This window comes from Hypanus sabinus, chromosome 18, assembly GCF_030144855.1.
Source record: "Hypanus sabinus isolate sHypSab1 chromosome 18, sHypSab1.hap1, whole genome shotgun sequence".
Classification (NCBI taxonomy): domain Eukaryota; kingdom Metazoa; phylum Chordata; class Chondrichthyes; order Myliobatiformes; family Dasyatidae; genus Hypanus; species Hypanus sabinus.
Window position 1 is genome coordinate 59,126,084 of NC_082723.1, and position 22,776 is coordinate 59,148,859.

At 43.6% G+C, this 22,776-nt stretch overlaps 1 protein-coding gene across 1 annotated transcript in view; it reads right to left on the bottom strand.

Annotated features, from left to right (window-relative positions):
- The window catches only part of LOC132407256 (uncharacterized), a 149,608-nt gene that overhangs the window by 77,721 nt on the left and 49,111 nt on the right, over positions 1-22,776 (bottom strand). Inside the window, exons 11-15 of the mRNA XM_059993517.1 lie at positions 21,936-22,013; positions 17,080-17,301; positions 6,372-6,584; positions 5,715-5,792; positions 2,653-2,874 (exon numbers count right to left, since the gene is read on the bottom strand). Coding sequence (XP_059849500.1) covers positions 2,653-2,874; positions 5,715-5,792; positions 6,372-6,584; positions 17,080-17,301; positions 21,936-22,013 — 813 coding nt within the window. The remainder of the gene's footprint in view (positions 1-2,652; positions 2,875-5,714; positions 5,793-6,371; positions 6,585-17,079; positions 17,302-21,935; positions 22,014-22,776) is intronic.

The window sequence follows — 22,776 nt, forward strand, 5'->3', positions numbered from 1 at the left end:
AGCTGGACAACTGAACTAGAACCTTGCAGGAAGCTTTACTCCTGCTGTTAAGGAAGGGTTTAAACGAATCTGGCAGGGATTTGGGAGATTAGGGGTGACGTTCAGACAGATATGGAAGGAAAGCTAAGCTAGACAGGTAGGTAGATTAGAATTAGACATGGGTGGGAGGAACAGAAGTTTAAATTGCTTCCATTTGATTGCAAGGAGTCTGACCGGTAAACAAAGCATTGATCAGCAATGAGACCGCAATACTGTTGTCACTGAGATACAAAAGAGCAGAAACAAGCATTTCAACATTCCAGTGATAAAAATGTTCCTGTGTAACAGGAGAGGGACGTGTGTGAAAGAGGAAGTGGTGTTACAATATTGATTAAAGATTCCATTACTATGGTAATGAGAGGATATTTGCAGCATGTAGCCACCCACACTGGACTCTCTACAATTTGCCTACCGACAGGACTGGCCTACCAAAGACACCATAACCACAGTACCCACTTACTTGGAGAAGAGGGATGCATACGTTGGAATGCTGTTCCTGGACTAGTTCAGCATTCAACACCATAATTCCCTCCAGATTTGACAGGAAGCTCAGAGGCCTCGGCCTGCACCTTGCCTTGTGCAGCTGGGTCTAACACCCACAAATGTGCTGCCATATACAGCTCCAATTTGCTGATCAAATTCACAGAAAAATGGTTCAGCACAGCCAAGAAGGGCCAAAAGGCTTTCTGTGCTGTAATGTTCTATGGTTCTATGACATGATGTTGATCGGCCTTATTTCTGGTGGTGATGAGACAGCCTACAGAGGAGAGGTTGACACCCTGACACAGTGGTGCCAGGATAACAACCTCTCTCTCGATGTCCAAAAAACAAAAGAGCTGATTGTGGATTACAGGAGGAATGGAGACAGGCTGAGCCCAATCAACATCAATGGCCTGCAGTTGAGAGACTGAATGTTTTCAAGTTCCTCGATATACACGTCACCGAAAATCTCACCTGGACAGTACACACCGGCTGTATGGCAAAAAAGGCACAACAGCATGTCTTCCACCTCAGGTAACTGGAGGAGTTTGGCATGGGCCCCCAAATCCTCAGTCCTTCTACAGGGGCACCATTGAGAGCAACCTGACTGGCTGTATCATAGACTGGTACGGGAACTGCGCCAACCTTAGTCACTGGGCACTGCGGAGAGTGGTACAGACTGACCAGCACATCTGTGGATGTGAACTTCCCTCCACTGAGGACATTTACAGCAGCAGGTGCAGAAAGAAGGCCTGGAAGATCATCGGGGACACCAGTCACCCCAACCATGAACTGTTCACAGCAGTAAAGCCAGGACCAACGGGCTACGGGACAGCTTAGTTCTACAAACCATTAGACTTATAAATTTGTATGTCTGTACATTGTGACGGGGTCACAACGCAAAGATCTTTACTCCCTCACATTATGGGACTGACGTAAGATTTAAATAAATAAATAAATAATTCAGAATGGGGAGAGTTTAATTTTGTAGTCAGTTTGCTGGGGATGTTCTACAGCAGTTGTTCCCAACCTGAGGTTAACAGATCCCTTGGTTAATGGTAGGAGTCCATGGCATACAAAGGGTTGGGAACCTCTGTTTTACAGCCTTCCTGACCATCAAGAGGAGGTGGAGGAGCTAATATTTGGAGAAGTCAAAAAAACGATGTACGAGCAAAAGGGGATTTGAACTTTCCCAGTAATAATTGTGTTCATTGTAACGTGGAAGGCATGGAGGGGGTGGAATTTTTAAGACAGATCATTTTAAAATAAAAGTACATTGGGGTAGTACAAAGGGAAAAAGAATAATAGACTGCAAAATGTAGTTCTACTGTTACAGAGAAAGTGCAGAGCTGGGAGACAATGTGATGTTATGGCCATATTGACTCAGACTGTGAGATCAAGAGTTCTTTATCAGGTGGGAGATGAGCTGTGTCCATAACCCTCTGCAATTTCTTGCAGTCTTGGGCAGAGCAGGTGCAGGGTCACGGTGAGATCAAGAGTGGATCTTATCATGACTGCAGATATGCACATCCTTTATGGATCAGTCATTTCTGATCAGAGCTCCCGTATAAATTTATCAGTCAATGTGAAACTGTCAGGAAGTGACTGTTTGATAAGAGTCAGCTTCTGTATTTGATCTCGGCTGACATTTAGACATGCAAATCATCATATTTGCATATACGAATGTATTAATATATGGCAAGGGGGAGGTGTTATGGCAACATTTTTCACCTTTCCCCAGTGGGCCTTGTGAAAGGGATGGTTTTGCTCATTCGTCAGGACAAGACCATCGTTGGCAGGGGCAACATTTATCTTGTCGAAGCACCCAGTGTCAGTGGTGTAGAGGCTGCAGGTTTTCGGCATTTGAAGGAACAGCCGGGATAGTGTGTGGTCTGGAAGGGGATTCTGCACTCTCAGACACGCCATTCAGATGGTGGGGGGTTTGGGTCAGGGAGATATTGTTGAAGGAACTCTCTCCAAGTGAAGTAGCCAGCTCACCACAACCTTCTCGGGGGGCATTGGAGAAGACCATTAAATTGTGACCCTGCCAGTGATGCCCACATCCCCACCCCCTCATAAATAAAGTGAGTTAATCTCGCATTTCTCTCCCACACTCCAGCCTTTGTGACTTGCCTTCTGCTGGAGCTTCCTCCTTTGGTGCAGCGGGAGATGCTGGTGCAGCCGTGGGCATACTGTACGAGGCATCCAGTGGCAGAACGTTGTTGGCAAAGGATTCCGGACCGGGTGTGTTCCCACGGGGCTTGTACTGAGCCACCACAAAAACCCCTTTGTCACTCACGTCATACGCAATCCCCACCTCGGTGGTCTCCTGCCAGATCAGCTGAGTAAAATGTTCTAAAGGACACAGAAGGAATTGACATCTTTAATCTGTGTACCTTTGTGTATTTGTCGGTTTATACACATACATATACAAATGTAACTATGAGTGAGACATATACAATATGTACCATGAATGTCAATGTATATACCAGTCCTTTATGCGGAAGTGCATGTACACCAATGCAAGAGAACGTATCTACTGATATATGAGGGGTATACAGTCTGTATGTTGGAAAGCTGGATTAGTGTGCGTATTCTACCTGTGAATGTATGCATTGCTGAGTGTTTCTAAATGTCTGTGTAACTGTGCGTGTGTGGAAATGTTTCAGTATGAGTATGTGTCTATGTGTGACTTTGAATAAATGTTTGTGTAGACCTCATCATATCTATGTGTAAAAGTTCGTGTGAATATGGAAATGTTTGTGTGTGGAACCATGTCTGAGCATGTTGAACAGCATTAACGTGTGTTTCTGAGTAAGTGTCTGCACACACAAGTTGACACGTTGGTCTACGTACAAATAAATATGGATTAGGAGCATGAATAGCTGCTCTGTCCCTCGTGCTTGCTCTGTCATGTAATACGGTCATCTTGATCTGATGGTGACTCAGTTCTACATCCCATCTCCCACAGTAACCTTTGATTCTGTTGCTTATCAAATCCCTATCTTGTCCTGGCGTATAAAAGATTCAAAGACTCTGCTTCCACCACTCTTTAAGGAAGCGAGTTGTGAAGACACAACTCTGTGAGGGAGAAAAACAAGCTTAATTCATCCCTGCCTTTAATGGACAGTTGCTGATTTATAAATAGTGATAGCTGCTTCTAGATTCTCCCACAAGTTATGTGTCAATGACGCGAATGATGGAAGTGATGGCTTTGTTACAAAGTTGGCAGATGATATGAAGATAGGTGGAGGGGAAGGTAGTTTTGGGGAAGTAGAAAGGCTACAGAAGGACGGAGATAGATTAGGAAAATGGGCAAAGAAATGGCAGGTGGAATACAGTGTTGGGAAGTGTACGGTCATGCACTTTGGTAGAAGAAATGAAAGGGTTGAATATTTTCTAAATGGAGAGAAAATTTACAAATCTGAGGGGCAAAGGGACTTGGGAGTCCTTGTGCAGGATTCCCTGAAGGTTAATTTGCAGGTTGAGTCATTTGTCATATGAAGGGCATTTGATGGTTCTGGGTTTGTACTCACTAGAATTCAGAAGAATAAGGGGTGACCTAATTGAAACCTTTCGAATGTTGGAAGGTCTCCATAGAGTGGACATTTCCTATGGTGACAGAGTCTAGGATTAAAGTACACAGCCTCAGAATAGAAAGGCATCTTTTTAGAACTGGGATGAGGAGGTACGTCTTCAGCCAGAAAGTGGTAAATCTGTGGAATTCATTGCCGCAGGTGGCTGTGGAGATCAAGTCTTTACATTTATTTAACGCAGAGCTTGATGTATTCTTGATTGGTCAGGGCATAAAGGAATACGGGGAGAAGGCAGGAGATTAGGGCTGAGAGGGAAAATGGATCAGCCATGATGAAATGGCAGAGCAGACTTGATGGGCCAAATGACCTGATTCTTCTCCTATATCTTATGGTCTAAATGTTCTCTCAACACTGACCTGTTAAGATCCCTCAGGGTCTGACATATTTCAATCCAGTCACCTCTTATTCTTTGAAAGTGGAAGTGCTGGTATCAGTCCAGTAAACTCTAGCTGTACCAATTTTAACACATTAGCACGTCCCCTTCAACAAGAAGGCCAATACAGTGCACTGTGCTCCACGTGTGGTCTCTCGAAACCTCCACGTAATCTTGCAACTTCACCTTGTGACAAGTAATATTGTGCGTGGTTGGCAGTCAGTGTGTTATGTGGGAACGAAGCATTGGATTGATCTTGGAGTAGCTTAACATTTTGGCAAAACATCCTGTGTTGAAAGGCCTGATTTGTTCTATATTGTGGTCTAAAAAAGAAATGAAGAAAGCTAAAGGGGGGGGGGGAATTGAAATATCCTTGATAAGATTATGAGGACTCAGAGGCATTCAATCAGTACAGTTTATCAGAAGCAAAGGGGTAGCCAGAAAAGAATGTGTCCCCTTAGGGTGAAAGGGTGAAATGAGTGTGTAAAGCTGGAGGATGTGGGTGAGATCTTCTCATCTGCATTCACCAAGGAGAAGGATGTGAAAGGTAGTGAGTTCAGTGAGGGGGATTTGGATAGTCTGGAGCAGAAGGGAGAGACGTTAAATGTCAATGAATGTATAAATTCTCAGGGTCAGATGAGATCCATTTTAGGATGCTCTAGGAAGATAGGAAGAAATGGAGATCCCCAATGGAGATTTTTCATTCTTCATTCATCATAAGGTGATACTTGAGTGGAGGATCACCAATGTTGTTTATTTTAGAAGGGCAGCGGGGGTTAGCCTGGTAATTACACACCAGTGATACAGACCTCATGCAGGCAAATGGGATTAATATCATTGGGCAAAAAGGATCAATGTGGATGTTCACTACAGGGTCCATTTCTTTGCGATATGACTCTGTGACTTTATATGTATTCTGTAAATGAAATTGTGTGTTGGAGATTGTGAATGCTTGTAAATAGCAAGCACGTGTTTGCGAATGTTTATGTGCATCTGATCTGCCTGTTAGCAATTGTATCTCTGTGCAAAGGCAAGACACAAACCTGGATTGACAGTGTGACCTTCACTCACTCCATTCTCCGAAATGTTCACACTCAATTGGGACTTGCGTTACCTTGGCAGCTTACTGTGCCTTTCTCTCTAACTCAGTCAGTCTTCCTACAGACACTCAAGACAACCTTGCCTTTGCTTTGACTTGCTTACAATAACCGAAGATAAACATTTACCGGTATTCATGGATGGGCCAGGATTCTCAAAGTCATAGTTGTTAATTTCTGAATACCAGCTGTCCACGGCAAAGTTCCCTGAAACACATTGAAGAGAGAGCATGCTGGAATCATTGCAACGTGAGAGTTGTTCAAGTGGTGAAAGAACACATTGACAGATTAGTTTCAAGTTTAGATGTTACTTTTTAAGTGACATTTCATGAATGTGAGCACAATGAACTTACTTCAAGCAGCACATAGTGAATTCTTTCAGAATACTTTTCAATGAGGGAACGGGTGTGAAGATTCAAGCGTGAACTGCTGAAGGTTACTCTACAATTTGTAGGAAAGGTGAGCAAGTGTTTGAAAGAATGTATCGTGCATTTCTTCATAAAATATAATCCAGTACACTCTGTGTGTCAATGAAGGCATGACCTAGCCTTCACATGATCGAACACTCCACAGAAAACATGATTCAGTATGTAACATGGGATGTCCACCCTGCTGATCCTCTGCGTCTTCAGCAGCTAATGGTGAATGCTGCAGTCTGGGTCTAACCCCATGCTGGCCCGGAGACTCTGCTGCACTCCCAGTGACTCATTTCTCTATTCACGAACAATGTTCTTTGCAAATGCTGTCAAGGATCTGAACACACAATGCGGTGGAGACAACACAAACCTGCAATTTCTCCTTCTGTGATGTTAGGGTTGGACCAGATGTTCTCGCCGAAGTTGGTGGGACTCTGTGCAATGGCACCGTCCTGGGAAAGGGCCTTTGCCCAGATCTTGCAGTCCTTGCTCAGCTCCGCACTGAAGGACAGAGGCACTGTGTTGTGTCGGGCTCTGTACACGTTGTGAGACTCCAGAACCTCCTTCTCAAACTGCGTCAGTACTGAAAATGAAACCCATATCGTCAGCAGTACTTCTGCAACCGGAATAATCAAACAGTCTGGTGCTCACACCCCACCATCACACACCTCGAATAGAGGCTACATTGATAAAATCAGCATGGACAGAGAGACTGCAAGTCCTGTTTCCATGACTATAACAAAGAAAAGTAAAGCACAGTATGGGTCCTTCGACCCATGACCTACAGAAATCTACCCCACAATCAATCGAACCCTTCCCTTTTACACAGCCCATCTCATAACTCTCCATTTTTGTTTTCACCACATGCCCACCTAAGATTGTCTTAAATGCCACTAATGTATAACCCTCTTCCACTACTTCTGGCCATATGTTCCAGGTACCCACCACTCTCTGAGTAAAATAGCTGCTTCTGACACTTCCCCTCAACTTCCCCCACTCACCTTTATCAGATGTTCTCTGGTATTGGCCATTGCCACCATAGGAAAAAGGGATCTGGACGTCCACTCTATTTATGTGTCTCAATATCTTACACACTTCCATCAAATCACCTCCCATTCTCTGTTGCTCAAAAGAGAAAACCTTTAGCTCTCTCCGTTTTTCCTCATAAGGCATTTTCTCTAATCCAGGCAACATCCTGGTAGATCACCTCTTGCATCCTGTCTAAAGCTTCCACATCCTTCCTATAATGAGGCAACCAGAACTGAACCCAGTACACCAAGTGAGGTCCAACCAGGGTTTTACAGAGCTACAACATTCTCTCGTGGCTCCTGATCTCCATTCCCTAAATGATGAAGGCCCACACACCGTACACCATCTTAATTACCCTGTCAACACGTGCAGAAACTTTGAGGGATTTATGGACATGGACCCAAAGATCCTTCTGGTGCTCCATACCGCTAAGAATCCTATCATTGACCTTGTACTCAAGGTCAATCTTCCTAACTTTTCCAGATTAAGCTCCATCTGCCACTTCTTAGCCCAGCTCTGCGTCCTAATGGCATTCTGGTAGTCAATTAGTCATCCCTGCCCAGTCTCTCCTTTCCACACGTTTCACACCTCAGAGTCAAAGATTCATGGAGAAATGTGGCATTGTCCTTTGAGTTTTGGCCAACTGCAAACCAGGATTACTCCTGTGCTGCTTAATTCTCACCACATTGTCACTGGCACCCCCAGTTTGTACCCCACACCCACACACCAGGAATAATTTACAGTGGCCACTAAGTCTTCCAACCTGCACATTTTTTGGGGTATGCAAAGAATCTGAAGTACCCGGAGTAAACACTCACGGTCACAGGGAGAACATGAAATCTCCACAATGACAGCCTCTGAGGTAAGAATTGATTGAACGTGAGGCAATATCACTAGTGTCTGTCCTCATCTGGCCAAACTGTGCCACTTCATTTCAGCAGACTTTATCATTAACCAGTATATCTCAGCATCCTCCCTTACCAACCAACCAATCACAGCCTACTCTCTCACCAACCAATCCAGACCAGTACACCATCCTTTCAAACAGCCCATCCATCACACTGTCATACCAACTAGCCCATTCCAGCACATTGTCCTAACAACCAACCCATCCCAACACACTTCCCTTACCAACCAGCCAATCCAGGCACACCATCCTACCAACTGTTCCATCCCAGAAACCACCTGACCAACCAGCTCATCCCAGTACACCAACTTACCAACCATCCCATCCCACTCCCTTATCAACCAGCCAATCCCAGCACACCATCCTAACAACCAGCCCATCCCAGCATTCTTCACTATCAAACAACCCATCACAGTACACTATCGTACCAACCAGCCATCACAGTCCAATCTCCTGCCAACCATCCCATCCTGGTGCACTCCCTTACTAACCAGCCCATCCCAGCACGGTGTCTGTAAGACCATAACAACAGGAGCAGAATTAGCATTCTGACCTATTGAGCCTACTCTAGCACTTCATCATGGCTGAATCATAGAACACTACAGCACAGGAGCAGGACCTTCACCCATCTAGTCTTTGCCGAATTATTATACTGCTGATGCACCATCAATAACTCTCGGAGACATGAGGCGAGATACAGGCTTTTATTGGCTGGAAGAAAGAACAAGTAACAAGTGACCACCACACTACATCCTGGAGACTGAGGTCGGGGCGGTGTCTTCAATCGCCTTTATACTGGGGTCCCTGGGAGGAGCCACAGGAGCAGTCAGCGGGGGGGGAGGGGGGGGTGTGTCCAGACAGGTATATGTAGTTCACAACTGCCTTGTCTCATCCAGCTGCATCTAGACCATAGCCCTCCATACTTCTCAGATCAATGCACTTATCCAAACTTCTCTTAAGTGTTGAATTCAAACCTACTTCCACATCATCCACTGGCAGCTCGTTCTGTATCTTCACTACCCTCTGATCCTCATGTTCCTGCATAACTAGTTCAGCTTTCACCATAACCAACAATTTCTAGTTCTGGTCTCACTCAATCTCGGTGGAAAATGTCTGCTTGCAAAAATCCTATTTATACCCCTCACAATTCAGTAAACCTTGATCAGATCTCCCCTCATTCTACTATGCCCCAGAGATAAAGACCTGACGTAGTCAACCTTTCCCTTTAACTCCGATCCTCAAATCATAGCAAGATCCTTGTAAATGTTCTCTCTTTATGACCCTTTTTACCTATGATGCCACTTTTAAGGATTTATGGATCTGTATTTCCAGATCCCTCTGTTCTGCTGCACTCCCCAGTGCCCAACCGTTCACCGTGCAAGTCCCATCCTGGTCTGTGGTCCCAAAGAGCAACACTTCACACCTGTAAGTGTTAAATTCTATCTGCCATTTACAACCCATTATCCAGCTGTTAAAGACCCTGTTACAAGCTCCAATAACCTCCTTTGCTGTCCACTACGCCCCCAGTCTTGGTGTCATCAGCAAATTTGCTGATCCAGTTTATCATATCATCACCCAGATCACTGATATAGATGACAAACAACAACAGAACCAGCACTCCACTGGTTCACCAGTCCAAATGTGGGCTGGCCAATGCCTTATGAAGTGTCAGCATTACATCTTTGTTTTATATTCTAGTCCTCTTGAAATGAATGACAGCTTTGTATTTGCTTTCCTTACTATCGACACAAGCTGCAAGTTAACCTTTAGTGAATCCTGCATGAGGATTTCTGAGTTTGCTCCCTGGTTAGAAAATAATCTGTGCCTTTATTCCTTCTATCAATGTATGTGACCACATACTTCCCTATACTGCATTCCATCTGCCATTTCTCTGCCCATTCTCCGAGACAGATCTAAATCCTTTTTGCAGACATCCTGCTTCCTCAGCACAATCTCCACCAATCTTTGTATCCTCTACAAACTTGGCCACAAAGCCATCAATTCCATCATCCAAATTATTGACTCATGTACCCTGAAACCTCATCCTTCATAATGGACTCCAACACCTTAACACCTGTTGAAGTCAGGTTAATTGGCCTATGATTTCCTGTCTCAGTCTCACTCCCATTTTAAAGGGTGGAATGACAATTGCAATTCTCCTCTCCTCTGGAACTACTCCAAAATCTAGTGATTCTTGAAAAGTCATCACTAATGCCTTCACAATCTCTTCAGCTACCTCTTTCAGAACCTGGGGTGTAATCCAGGTGAATCAGCTACCTTCAGATCTTTCAGCTTCCCAAACATCTTCTTAGTAATAGCAACTACACTCATTCTCTGCCCCCTGACATTCTTGAATTTCTGGCACACTGCTGGTGTCTTCCACAGTGAAGGCCAATGCTGAATACTTATTCAGATTGTCATAAATTCTTTGTCCCGCCACTACTACCTCTCCAGCAGCAGCAGTGCTATTTTCCAGCAGTCCAATATCCACTCTCACTTTCTCTTTATCTATTTGAAAAAACATTTGGTATCCTTCTTACATTACAGGCTAGCTTACCTTCCTATTTCAGCTTTTCCCTCCTTAACGGTTTTTTAGTTGCCTTTGCCTTCTGCTGTTTTATTTTCAGAAAGCATCCCAATGCTAAGATCTGACTAACGTTTTCAATATTAATATGCCCTCTCTTTGGCTTTTATGCTGTCTTTGACTTACTTTGTCAGCCACGGTTGCCTCATCCTCCCTTCAGAATACTACTTTGGGATGAATCTATCTTGCACCTTCCAAATTGCTCGTAGAAAATCCAACCATTGCTGTTCGGCAATTATCCTTGCCAGAGTCTTCTGCTAATCAATTTTGGCCAGCGGTTCTCTCATGCCTCTGTAATTCCCTTTACTTCACTGTAATACTGATACATGTGACTTTAGTTTCTCCCTCTCAAACTGCAGGGTGAATTCTATCATATTATGATCACTGCTTCCTTATGATTTCTTTACCCTAAGCTTACTCATCAAATCTAATCCATTGCACAACACTCAATCCGGAATTGCCTTTTCCTGAGTGGCTCGACCACAAACTGCTTTTAAACAGCATCTTGAAGGCATTCTCCAATCTACCAATATACTGAGATCCCCCATGGCTATTGTAACAAGACACTTTTTACATACCTTTTCTATCTCCATTGTAATTGGTATTCCACATCCTGACTACTGTTCAGAGGGCTGTACATAACTCCCATCAGGGCCTTTTTATCCCTGTGATTTCTTAGTTCTACCAAAAAGGATTCCCAATTTTCTGATCCCATGTCACCTCTTTCAAAAGACTTAATTTCATTTTTCACCAGTGAAGCCTCCCCACCCATTCTTGCTACCCACCAGTCCTTTCAATATAATGTGTATCCTTGAGTGTTAAGCTCCCAACTATGAGAGAGGAGCTGGCCAAAGTTGACTGGAAGAAGACACTCTCCTCTTCTACTTTCTCCTCACTTTTGTAAACTGTTGAACAGTCAAGCCTCCTAATTGGTTGAGAAACACACTTCATCCCCATCAACTGCCCATCTTTCCTCACATTCTCACTCTATGCTATATTTACTTGTATTAATAAAATGCCCTATCCTCTGCCTTATAATTCTGGTTTCCTTCCTCCTGTCGAATGTTGTGGTCCGTAAGGAACTGTAATGTTCTATGTTCCCTAAACCTGTTATCCTTGCCTTTTACTATGATAGGAACTTGAAAACTCTGTACACTTAAAATCTTCACCTTTGGAAGCCTCCCACTTACCAAAGATGCCTTTGCAAGAAAACAACCCATCTCAGTCTACCCTTGCCAGATCTTTTCTGCTGCCATCAAAATTGGCCTTTCTCCCATTCAGTATCTCAAACCAAGCCAAGGACCAGACTGATATTACTGCCCAATTATCCTGAAACCAATGTATCCAAAGTGTTCCCCTACATACAATTCTTGCACCTGACCTGTCTAATTCCCTAATAGGAGAGCTAGTATTGCTGTCTCTCGTTGATGGGACCTCTACATGTAAGGAAGCTTTTCCTGAACACATTTGATAAACTCAATCGCATCCAGCTCTTTCATATGTGGGAAGTTAAAATTATCTACTATCACAACCTTATTTTTTTTTACATCGCTCTGCTATTTACCTATAAATGTGCTCCTGTAAATCCCACTGACTATTGGGTGGTCCATAATATAATCCCATTAATGTGGTCATCCCTTTTCTTATTCCTCAGTTCTACCCATTGGCCTCAGTAGACGTGATTTCCAGCTTGTCTTGTACCTGTACTGCTGTGATATCTTCCCAGACTAGAAATGCTACCATCTGCTTTCAATCCCTCTCACTCTATCGTATCTAAAACATCAGAACCCCAGAGCAATGAGCTTCCATTTTGTCCCTTCTGTAATCAAGTCTCCCTGACGGCTACAATGTCAAAATTCCACATACTTTTCCATGCTCTAAGCTCATCCACCTGACCTATAATATTCCTTGCACTGAAACAGACAAAATGCAGTACTTTATCCCCCCATGCTCAACCTTTTTATCCCTATTTTGGTATGTTGGCCTAACAACGTCTTTCCCCATAACCACTCCACTATCAGCTCTGGCGTTCTGGTTCCCATCCAGGTGCAGCTCGAGTTTAAACCCTCCTCCCCCCCCCACTGATGGAGCAGTGTGAGCAAATGTCCCACAAAGATATTGCTCCCCCTCCAGTTCAGGTGCAAACCGTCCTGTCTCTACAGGTCCCACCTTCCCTGGAAGAGAGCCCAATGATTCAAAAATCTGAAGCCTGCCACCCTGCATGATTTCCTTAGCTACGTGTTAAACTCTATTTTCTTGTTTCCTTTATCTTCCTACATCTTCCCATTTCTGGCATGGTGAGCAATCCTGAGATCTCAACTCTGGAAATCCTGTCCTTTAACTTAGTCTTAACTCCCTGAACTCACTTTGCCAGACCTCGTGACCATTACTACCTATGTCATTGGTTCTGATGTAGATCATGACCTTTGGCTGCTCACCCATCCATTTAATAATGCTATGGACTTGATCCAAGATACCCCTGACCCTGGCACCTGAGAGACAACATACCAGCTGGGAATCTCATTCTCGTCCACAGGACCTCTTGTCTGTTCCTCTTACCAATGAATCCCCTATACTCCAGCTTGTCTCTTCTATTCCCTTCCTCTCTGAACCACAAAGCCAGACTCAGTGCCTCAGTGGTCACTGTGGTTTCTTTCTTCTAGGTCATCACTTTCAACAGTATCCAAAGTGGCATTCTTGATAATGAGAGGAACGGCCATAGTGGTACCCTGCACTGGCTGCCTATTCCCTTTCTCCCATCTAATGGTCACCCAGTTACCTGCATCCAGCATTTTAAGTGCGACTACCTCCCTGTATCACTAGTCAATCAACCCTTCAGCCTCCCAAATTATCCAGAATTCTTCCATCTCCAGCTCTAGTTCCCCAATACAATCTGTAAGATACTGCAACTGGCTGCACTTCTTACAGGTGAAGTTGTCGGGGATACTTGAGTTCTCCCTACCTTCCCACATCTGTATGAGGAGCTTTCCATTATTGAGCCTGGCACCCACACAGCTCTAATTGTGAAGAAAGAAGGAAGGAAAGAACTTACATGACATCTACCTTAGCCTTTGCTTCACTTAATCCTCTCAAATCAAAGCCTTACAATTCCCACTCCAACTCTGTCCACTCAAACAATGACCGCTGTGCTTAAACTGCAAACCTTTTCATTAACCCTTGCCAAGTCATTTATTATCCCACAATCTCAAGTGCAGTGTATGTCCCAACTGTCCCTGCTCACCTTTTCAAATTTTACTGCCGCTATGCATAAGCCCATGGCTCCTCGTTATCTCAACAGGAGGTCCTGACTAGCCTTGCTTACTTTTTCAAATCTCTCTCCTTATGATCTCAAAGCCAACTGCTCCTTATGATCTCAAAAACACAGAATGTCCCAAATGGCCTCCCTTTTTCCAGTCTTGTTCCCACAATGCATAAACCAATGGTTCCTTGCAATCTCAAACATGCAGAAATTTCCTTCTGAACTCCTGTCTCCTGCCTTCACCCTGTAACCTATTTATGCCCTTGAGAATCAAGGATGTTTAAATATAGAACAGAGAAACAGAGAAAACAAAGAAAACCTACAGCACAACACAGACCCTTCAGCCTGCAATGCTGTGCTGAACACGGACTTGCTTTAGAAATTACCTCATGTTACCCATAGCCCTCTATTTTTCTAAGCTCCATGTATCTATCCAGGAGTCTCTTAAAAGACCCCATTGTATCTGCCTCCACCACCGTTGCCAGCAGCCCATTCCACACACTCACCACGCTCCACTTAACAACGTACACCTACCATCTCCTCTGTACCTACTTCCAAGCACCTTAAAACTGTATCTTCTTGTGATATCCATTTCAGCCCTGGGAAAAAGCCTCTGATTATCCACACGATCAATGCCTCTCATCATCTTATACACCTCTATCAGGTCACCTCTCATCCTCTGTCTTTCTAAGGAGAAAAGGCCGAGTTCACTCAACCTATTCGTGTAAGGCAACATCCTTGTAAATCTCTTCTGCACCCTTTCTATAGTTTCCTCATCCTTCCTGTAGTGAGGTGACCAAAATTGAGCACAGTATTCCAAGTGGGGTCTGATCAAGGTCCTGTACAGTTGCAACATTACTTCTTGGCTCTTGAACTCAATCCCACAGTTGATGAAGGCCAATACACCTTATGCCTTCTTAACCACACAGACAACGTGCGCAGCAGCTTTGAGTGTCCCATGGATGGACCCCAAGATCTCTCTGACCCTGCACACTGCCAAGACCCTTACCATTAATACTATATTCTGCCATCATATTTGACCAACCAAAATGAACCATCTTACGCTTATCTGTGTTGAACTCCATCTGCCACTTCTCAGCCCAGTTTTGCATGCTATCACTGTTCCACTGTAACCTCTGACAGCCCTCCACACTATCCACAACACCTCCAACCTTTGTGTCATCAGCAAATTTACTAACCCATCCCCCCACTTCCTCATTCAGGTCATTTATAAAAATCACGAAGAGAGAGGGGTCCCAGAACAGATCCCTGAGGCACACCACTGGTTACTGACTTCCATGCAGAATATGACCCGCCTACAACCACTCTTTGCCTTCTGTGGGCAAGCCAGTTCTGGATCTACAAAGCAATGTCCCCTTGGATCCCATGCCTTTCTCAATAATCCTTGCACGGGGTGGCTTATCAAATGCCTTGCTGAAATCCATATACACTACATCTACTGCTCTACCTTCATCAATGTGTTTGTCATATCCTCAAAATATATCCAATAACTTTGGCTCAGAGATGTGTGTGACAATGAATTCCACAGAATTAGCATGTTCTGGCTAAAGAAATTCCTCCTCATCTCTTTTCTAAAGGGATTTCTTTGCGTTCTGAGGTTGTGCCCTCTGATCCTAGACTCTCCCATGATTGGAAACATCCTCTCCATGTCCACTTCATCTAGGCCTTCAATATTCAGTAAGTTTCAATATGATTCCCCCTCATTCTTCTAAACTCCAGTGAGTACAAGTCCATAGCCAGCAAATATTCTTCATTTATTTACCCTTTCATTACTGAGTTCATTCCGATGAAATTCCTCTGAAGCCCTTTTAATGCCAATACGTCCTTTCTTAGGTACGAGGCCTAACTCCAATTGGGGTCTGAGCAATGCCTTTTATAGCATCAACAGTAAATCCTTGCTTTTAATGTATTGTCATCATCTCAAAACAATGCATTCGCCTTCTTTGCTTCTAACTCACCCTGCAAGTTAACTTATATGGAATCCTGCACTCAGACGCCCAATTCTGAATTCACTGCCCATTTAGAAATAGCCTGTGCCTCTATTCCTTCTACCAACTGCATGACAATACACTTTCTGACACTATATTCCATCTACCACTGCTTCCTCAGCATTGCCTGCAGAACCACCTCTTTGACTCCTGCCAGTCTGCCAATTTCTGTCCATGCTGGTATCTTTCCTGTAATGCCATGGGCTCTTCTCTTGTTTAGCAGCTTCCTGCGCAGCACCTAGTCAAAGCTCTTCTGATAAACCAAGCAAGCAATAACCACTGACTCTCCTGGCTACTACCTCCCAAAAGAGTTGTCAGGTAAGATTTTCCCTCAAGGAAACCATGCTGACTTTGGACTATTTTATCATGTGCCTCCAAGTGTCACACAACCTCATCCTTAATGATAGACTCTAATACCTCTAAGAACCACTTAAGTCAGGATAACTGGTCTATAATTTCCTGTCTTTTTTCTTCCTCCCTTCTTAAAGAATGAAGTGATATTTGGAGTACCCCACCAACCAACTCATCCCAGTTCACTCCCCAACTATCCCAGCACATCCCCCTACTAACCAGCATACCCTAATACATTGTCCTACAGATAGTCTATCCCAGCGCACTCCCCTGACCACAAGCACATCCAAGCACATGCTGCTCCTAACCAGCCCACCCCAGGACACTTGGCTACCAAGCAAAACATCCCAGTCTGCTTACCTCCCAACCAACACATCCCAGTAGAGCCCCAAACAACCAACCGACACACTCCTCTACCCAACAACACATCCCAGTATTCTTCTCTACCAACCAGCCCAGCCCAGTGCAATGTCCTGTGAAGCAGCACATCCCAATGCACTCCCTTACCACCAGCTGCCCCAGCATATACCACTACCAACAGATCCCAGCACACCCCTCTAAACCAATAGTCTTTCCATTGACCCAGCACATTCATCCCTTACCCATCATCTTTCCAATGCTCATCAGAACACACAGGAAACCTGCAGAGCCCCTGTGCCATGGTGCAGGGAATTAAGGAACGGGGTTAAAGGGCCTGAAGAATTCCATTTGGATAGCATGGTCCCAACTGGCTAAATGGCTTCCTTCACAATCACTCTTAGTATAAGGTATGAAAAAATTACAGTTCTCTGAGTTGGTAAAACCTCTCTATATCTCCACATCAACCAAATCCATTCCCCAACCTTTAATTATAATATCTTTGCTTTGGAGAAAGACATTTCCCATCCCCTCATTAGACTTTCTCACAATAGTTGTGACTGTTCCCATTCCTGTTCCTACCTGCTGCCTCATTGTCGACCATTTGTTGAGAAATCGTGTCGCTTTTATCCTTGGAATCCACAGAGAGTGAATCTTTTGGCCGCACGTTAGTTTGGAAGGAGTTCTGGTCCATGATGTTTCCAGCTGGGCTGTACTGGGCCACCACAAATATCTCCTTGGGACCTACTGCATAAGCAATGCCCATCTGTATGCTTCCCACCCAGACCATCTGGGTAAACCGACCTGCCAAGGGTGAAACGATTTTAAACCAAAGCACATGCATCTGGAATCATACTTATACACAAGCATTGGCCTGTGCTTTAGAAATATGCGATCTCTCAGAGTCAGGGAGCGTTGACTGTTTTTTTCCTTGTATTTGACTTTCTTTATTCTTGCTTATATGTTTGTATAGTCATTTGTTTGTCTGTAAACCTTCAGTGGATTTTCAGTAATTTGCATTTGTTACGTACCCCGTAACTGGATCACTTACCAGCAAAGATAGAGAGGTCCGTTGAAGACTGATGGTACTATTTTAACAGTATTTATTGGTTAAAAATACACAAAAATAATATCAATGCAAACATACAGATACTATACGTCATCAATACTAGATCAAAAGGTGCAGGTATAATAATAATCAATAAGAAATAGCTCTATCGTTGTCTAGGGGATAATGTATTGTCCGATGGAAATATAAAAGTCACTTTAGTAGATTCAGGCTGCGGCCTTTGGTTGGAGTCAAGAGAGAGAGATTTTGGAACTTGCCAGAGTTTCCTTTTTATGATGTCGATCCTTCGAAATGTCGTTGGTGTCCTTTTGCTTTTAGCTAAGCTGTTCTTCCGTGGTCAGTCCCGCCAATCCCAGGCAATGAAAAAGGACGCACGCGGGCCCCACCGGCTGTCGCTATTAAACACTGTCACAGGATTTCTAGCGTTTCTCCTGGTGCGTCTAAAGGGGTTGTTCCCCAGACCCTCTTTTATCCTTACTCACGGGGTCTCAGATGTCAGTCAGGTTGGGATGGTGCCATCCCTCAACCAGCCCACTTTGGTCATTCCCTGAGGGCTTCAAATAAATGGTACAGTACTCAATACACAATTCCGTCTCCAAGAGACAATGGCCATTTCCCGTGGCTTTGTATCACTGAGGGGCCAGGACATTCCAAACCCCTTGTGGATTCTGCGTGTCTCTCTCTCATTTCCTGGGTCCCAGACCTGAATTAATAGCGATCTTGCGATTCTCAAAAAGGAGGGGGCTACTTTGTTAGAGCACAGGGTTGGGGCACAGGCATAACACATTGAGGTTGGCTTTGTAATTTATAGTTACTTTGTAAGCTGGGAATGTCATGGCAGTGTACGTAAATCAAAGCTGTTCGTATCAGAGAATTCCCTTATCTACCCAGCTTGAACCAGCTTTCAGTAATATAGACTGACCACAAGGCAAGTTCTTTGTTCTTTCCTTACAGTAGAGTGAGTTGCTTGCAGACTGAATTGGTCACCAGCTGCTGTGTTTTATGATCATTCCCTTCTTATGAGCATCTAATAAAATGGCCAAACCAAAAGATGTGTGCCTCATTCTTGACTTCCAAAGAACCTTCTGGATGTCATCTCCAGATCCAACAGGAAGGAACACTTATGTCTGAGATGAGAAGTACCTTCTCTCGGGCTGGTGGAGTTTTGGAACTCTCTACCCCAGGGGCACCTGAGGCAAAATCACCGAGTTCATTCAGGATAGAGATCCATAGATTTCTGGACATTTAGGGAAATTGACAGGTATGGGGATAGTGCAAAAATAAGAGATGGCACTGAAGTGAAGGGTCAGGTAGGGCCTTGAATGGTGAAGTGGGCACAAAGGGACACAACAGATAATCCCTCTGCTACTTCCTCACTACGTCTCTGTGAACTTGTAATGGACCTGAGTAAACCATCTGGCATGGTGCATAATGATCAAAGCAGGGTGCATGTTCCCCTCTACTGAACAACTGTGTAACCTGCAAGGAGAGGCAAAAATTATGAAAGGGTTTCTACTCTGATTCAGTGTGTGCTTTTGTGAAATGTACGTCAAACCAAGCTTCACTCAATTTAAAGTTTGCAAACAGCTATCAAAGGAGGAAATGACATCGATGAAAGAAAGGGAAAACTGTTTCTGATTTCAGACCCTGCACTCTGCAGACGCGTGGGAGGTTCACGTCCAACCTCTTCCACTGATGGTCCAGTGACCCAGGCAGGCAGCCAGCTTGTTCCTGAGGCTGCTGCTCCTGGTTTGTTGGCATACAGAGAGCAGCTGTAATACCATTAGATTCACACTTCCTTCCCGCTGTGAATGGGGAAACTGTCTTGCAAGGTGTGTTCTGTCCATTCGAGAGTGTAAGCACACGGTTCAGGTAACTCAAAACGCCAGATAAAGGACGCTGCTGATAAAGTTTATTTTCACGCATTAACTAAAAATTTGTATCACCGCCCGATGATTAGTTTTGCGTCTTGTGCTATTGTTGACAGCTTTCATCTAATACAAAAAAATGGCATTGTTACACAAGTTACAAATCTCTAATTTATAAATGCCCTGATGTTCAAGTTCAAGGTTTTTTCTGTACTTGCTGAGAGTAAAGCAGCCAGCCTAATCAAAGACCTCAGCCACCACAGTCATGCCCTTTTCTCCCCTCGGACATTAGATCCAAAAAACACAGATCACCGGACTCTAGGACTGTTTCTACGCCACTGTTATTAGAATATTGTATGGTTCACCAGTTATGGTAAAAGGAACTCTTGACCTCATAATTTATCTCTTTATGATCTTGCATCCTGTTGCTTTTCTGCACTGTACTTTCTCTGTAGCTCTTACACTTTATTCTGTTTTTATTTACTTTGTTCTACCTTGATGCACTGTATAATGATTTGATCTGCATGAACAGCATGTAAGTCAAGTTTTACACTGTATCTTGGTACGTGTGACAATAATAAACCAATTCCAATGTCTGTACTGAGCATGATGCAAATCCAGATATCCTCCAGACTGTTGGGTGAAGTGGAAGCCATGAAGTTGAAGGCAAATTATTCAGGGAACTTGGGAAGCAGCAAGAGGCAGATATTAGGAAATTACCAAGGTAGGTAATGGTGTCCCACATGGATCACTGCATTCCCAAATAACTTAAATGATGGGCAAAAAAAAAATCATTTGAATTTAATGGTGACTTATAAGTGATATTTTCAGGAGTATGAAGAAATACTAAATAATTAATCAATATTAATGGGTAGAATAAATGGGCACAATTATTCTAAATGAATCTTAATGTTGGAAAATAGGAAGTCTTCAACATTGGTATGTACAAGAATATTTTCCAAACTCTGAAAAGTTAATGGCAGCAGTGATCTAAGAGAAAATGGCATTTATAGATATAGATTAATTGGCAAAGGAAATAATCAAATTCACTGATGAGACACTGGTGTTAAGTACTGGTGTCAAGTACTTACAGTACTTGAGTAAGTACTGTAGTACTGTACTCAAGCACTACAGTACAGGGAATAGAAGTGACGCTACTGTTGTACAAAGTCTTGGCTAGACTAATCCTAGTCATTTAAGAAGAAGATAAGGCTTTTGACATGAGCAAAGCAGAAACCTTTTGCCCCCAAGAGCTGAATTACAAAGAAAGGTTACACAGTCTGGCATTCAGTTGACTAAGGGCGATTGAACTGAAATTTCCACGGTATGGAGGGAAACTGACAGGTGAAGTCAGTCCACTGGTAGGTGTAAATACAACTGGAGGACTTGTCTGAAAGTTGCAGCTGGGTTTTTCAGGAGTGTTCTTGTACATGCAGAGAGGGTGATATTTGTATCTCCTCCTCACATGACAAATGATGTTTAACTACATTTAAGACTGTTACAGTAATTTGTTGATAATCAGGGACATTGTGTGGAATTGGAAAGAAAGGAACATGGAGTTAGTCACAGATGAGCCATGATTCCATTAGAGTCTGATTAGGTTTGAGTGGTTTAATAGTCTAGTCCAATACTTAAACTCGATTTAAATTACAAATAAATCTGCTTACGCATTTCTGCCCATACTTTGCAGATCATAACCTTGTTGAATAAAATATTTTTCTTAGATATGGGTGGTCTGGTCGCTGGCAGTCCAGCCAGAGGCACGACTTCACTTCACTTACTCTATGAAAAGTTGTGTAACTTTGAACAATTATGTTCAATTTTCCCTTATCCATCTCTGCTGCAAGAACAACTCCATCTTTCCTAATCTGCCTGCAGGACTGAAGTCCTTAGGTGAAAAACAAAAAAAAACTTGCAGATTCTAGAAATCCAAAATTAAAAAGAAACGGGCAATTCTTGAAACACTCAACAGGTCAGTCAGTGTCCATAGAGAGAGAAATGAGTGCATACGTTGTCAATGAACTTTCATCAGGGTGCCTTTGTACTTGTAGAGCCATCTTGTGCCTGCTTTTTCTTCCATTATCATGGGGTTCCCCGTGAACTTCTATTGTGTGTGAGGTTTGCTCCAAGAGTTGGGCAGTTTCTTACTGTTACATTTCTCAGATTATTACAATGCTTACACCATTAGAAACTTCAACTTGTGCGGTTGCAAAACTGTTACAAACCTCTCTCTTCGTGACATTTCATATCCCTTGGTTTGGGAGTTTCTATTGTAAAAGCCTTTATGAATATCACAAAGTCCTCGCTGGCACATCCCTCCCCTCTCCCCAAACCAAAACAAACTGCTGCCTGAATTCAATGTAACACCAGTCTGGAGGTATTCACTCATGCCATTTGTTCATTATATTGCAATGTTTAAGATAAGCTCTCATCTTGCAAGCTGAAGGGCTTCAGAGTATGAATTCTATTGCTTACCATCAGGTATAAATTTAAATGCTTACATGTCAGTGTGCTGTAACCAGGACTGTTAAAGTTGTAATTATTGATTTCGTTGTACCACGCAGTCACAGGGTCTTTGCCTGATAAGAGACAAAAGACAAACATTCTTGACTGTCCACAATCAGCATGCCACAAGTCATGAGGAGACATTGGAGTGTGTGTAACTAGGCCCTTGGCAAGATCCAATAAAAAGAAGTTAGGTTTAACTGGAGTGGGCATTGTGTGAGTGGGTCAGTGCTAGAGTAGAGAGCTCAGGCTTTGGCTCCTAAAGGCTTTGACAAGGAGAGGCAGGGGCAGAGGATGTAGGTAGACTTATTCATTTAATTTTTGTTTTCCTAATTGCACAGTTAGGTCGGTGAGGATGCTAAACAGGAAAGTGGAATGCTTCTTTTGTAGGATGTGGAAAGACAGGGAAACTTCAAAATCCCCGACAACAACTCTTGCAAGAAGTGCATCCAGCTGTAGACCCTTATGGACCATGTTAAGGAATTGGAGCTGGAACTGGATGAACTGGATGAACACCTCAAAATGCTGAGGTGTTGATCAACAGAACGTACAGAGAGGGAGTTACACCCAAGGTGAAGGGCAGAGGTAGTGTCAGGAGAGGAATGGGGATAGACAGCCTGTGCAGAGTACCCTTGTATTTGTTCCCCTCAATTATAAACATCTCCAGTCAACTCCATAGCATTCTTAAGTTGACAGGTGAGCAGACAGAGCTCGTGGTCCATGTCAGTACCTATGACATGGGTTGGAAGGGTGACAAGGTTCTGAAAAGTGAGTTCAGGGAGATAGGTGCTATTTTAAAGTTGTGACCTCGGATTGCTACCTGTACCATGTGCTAGT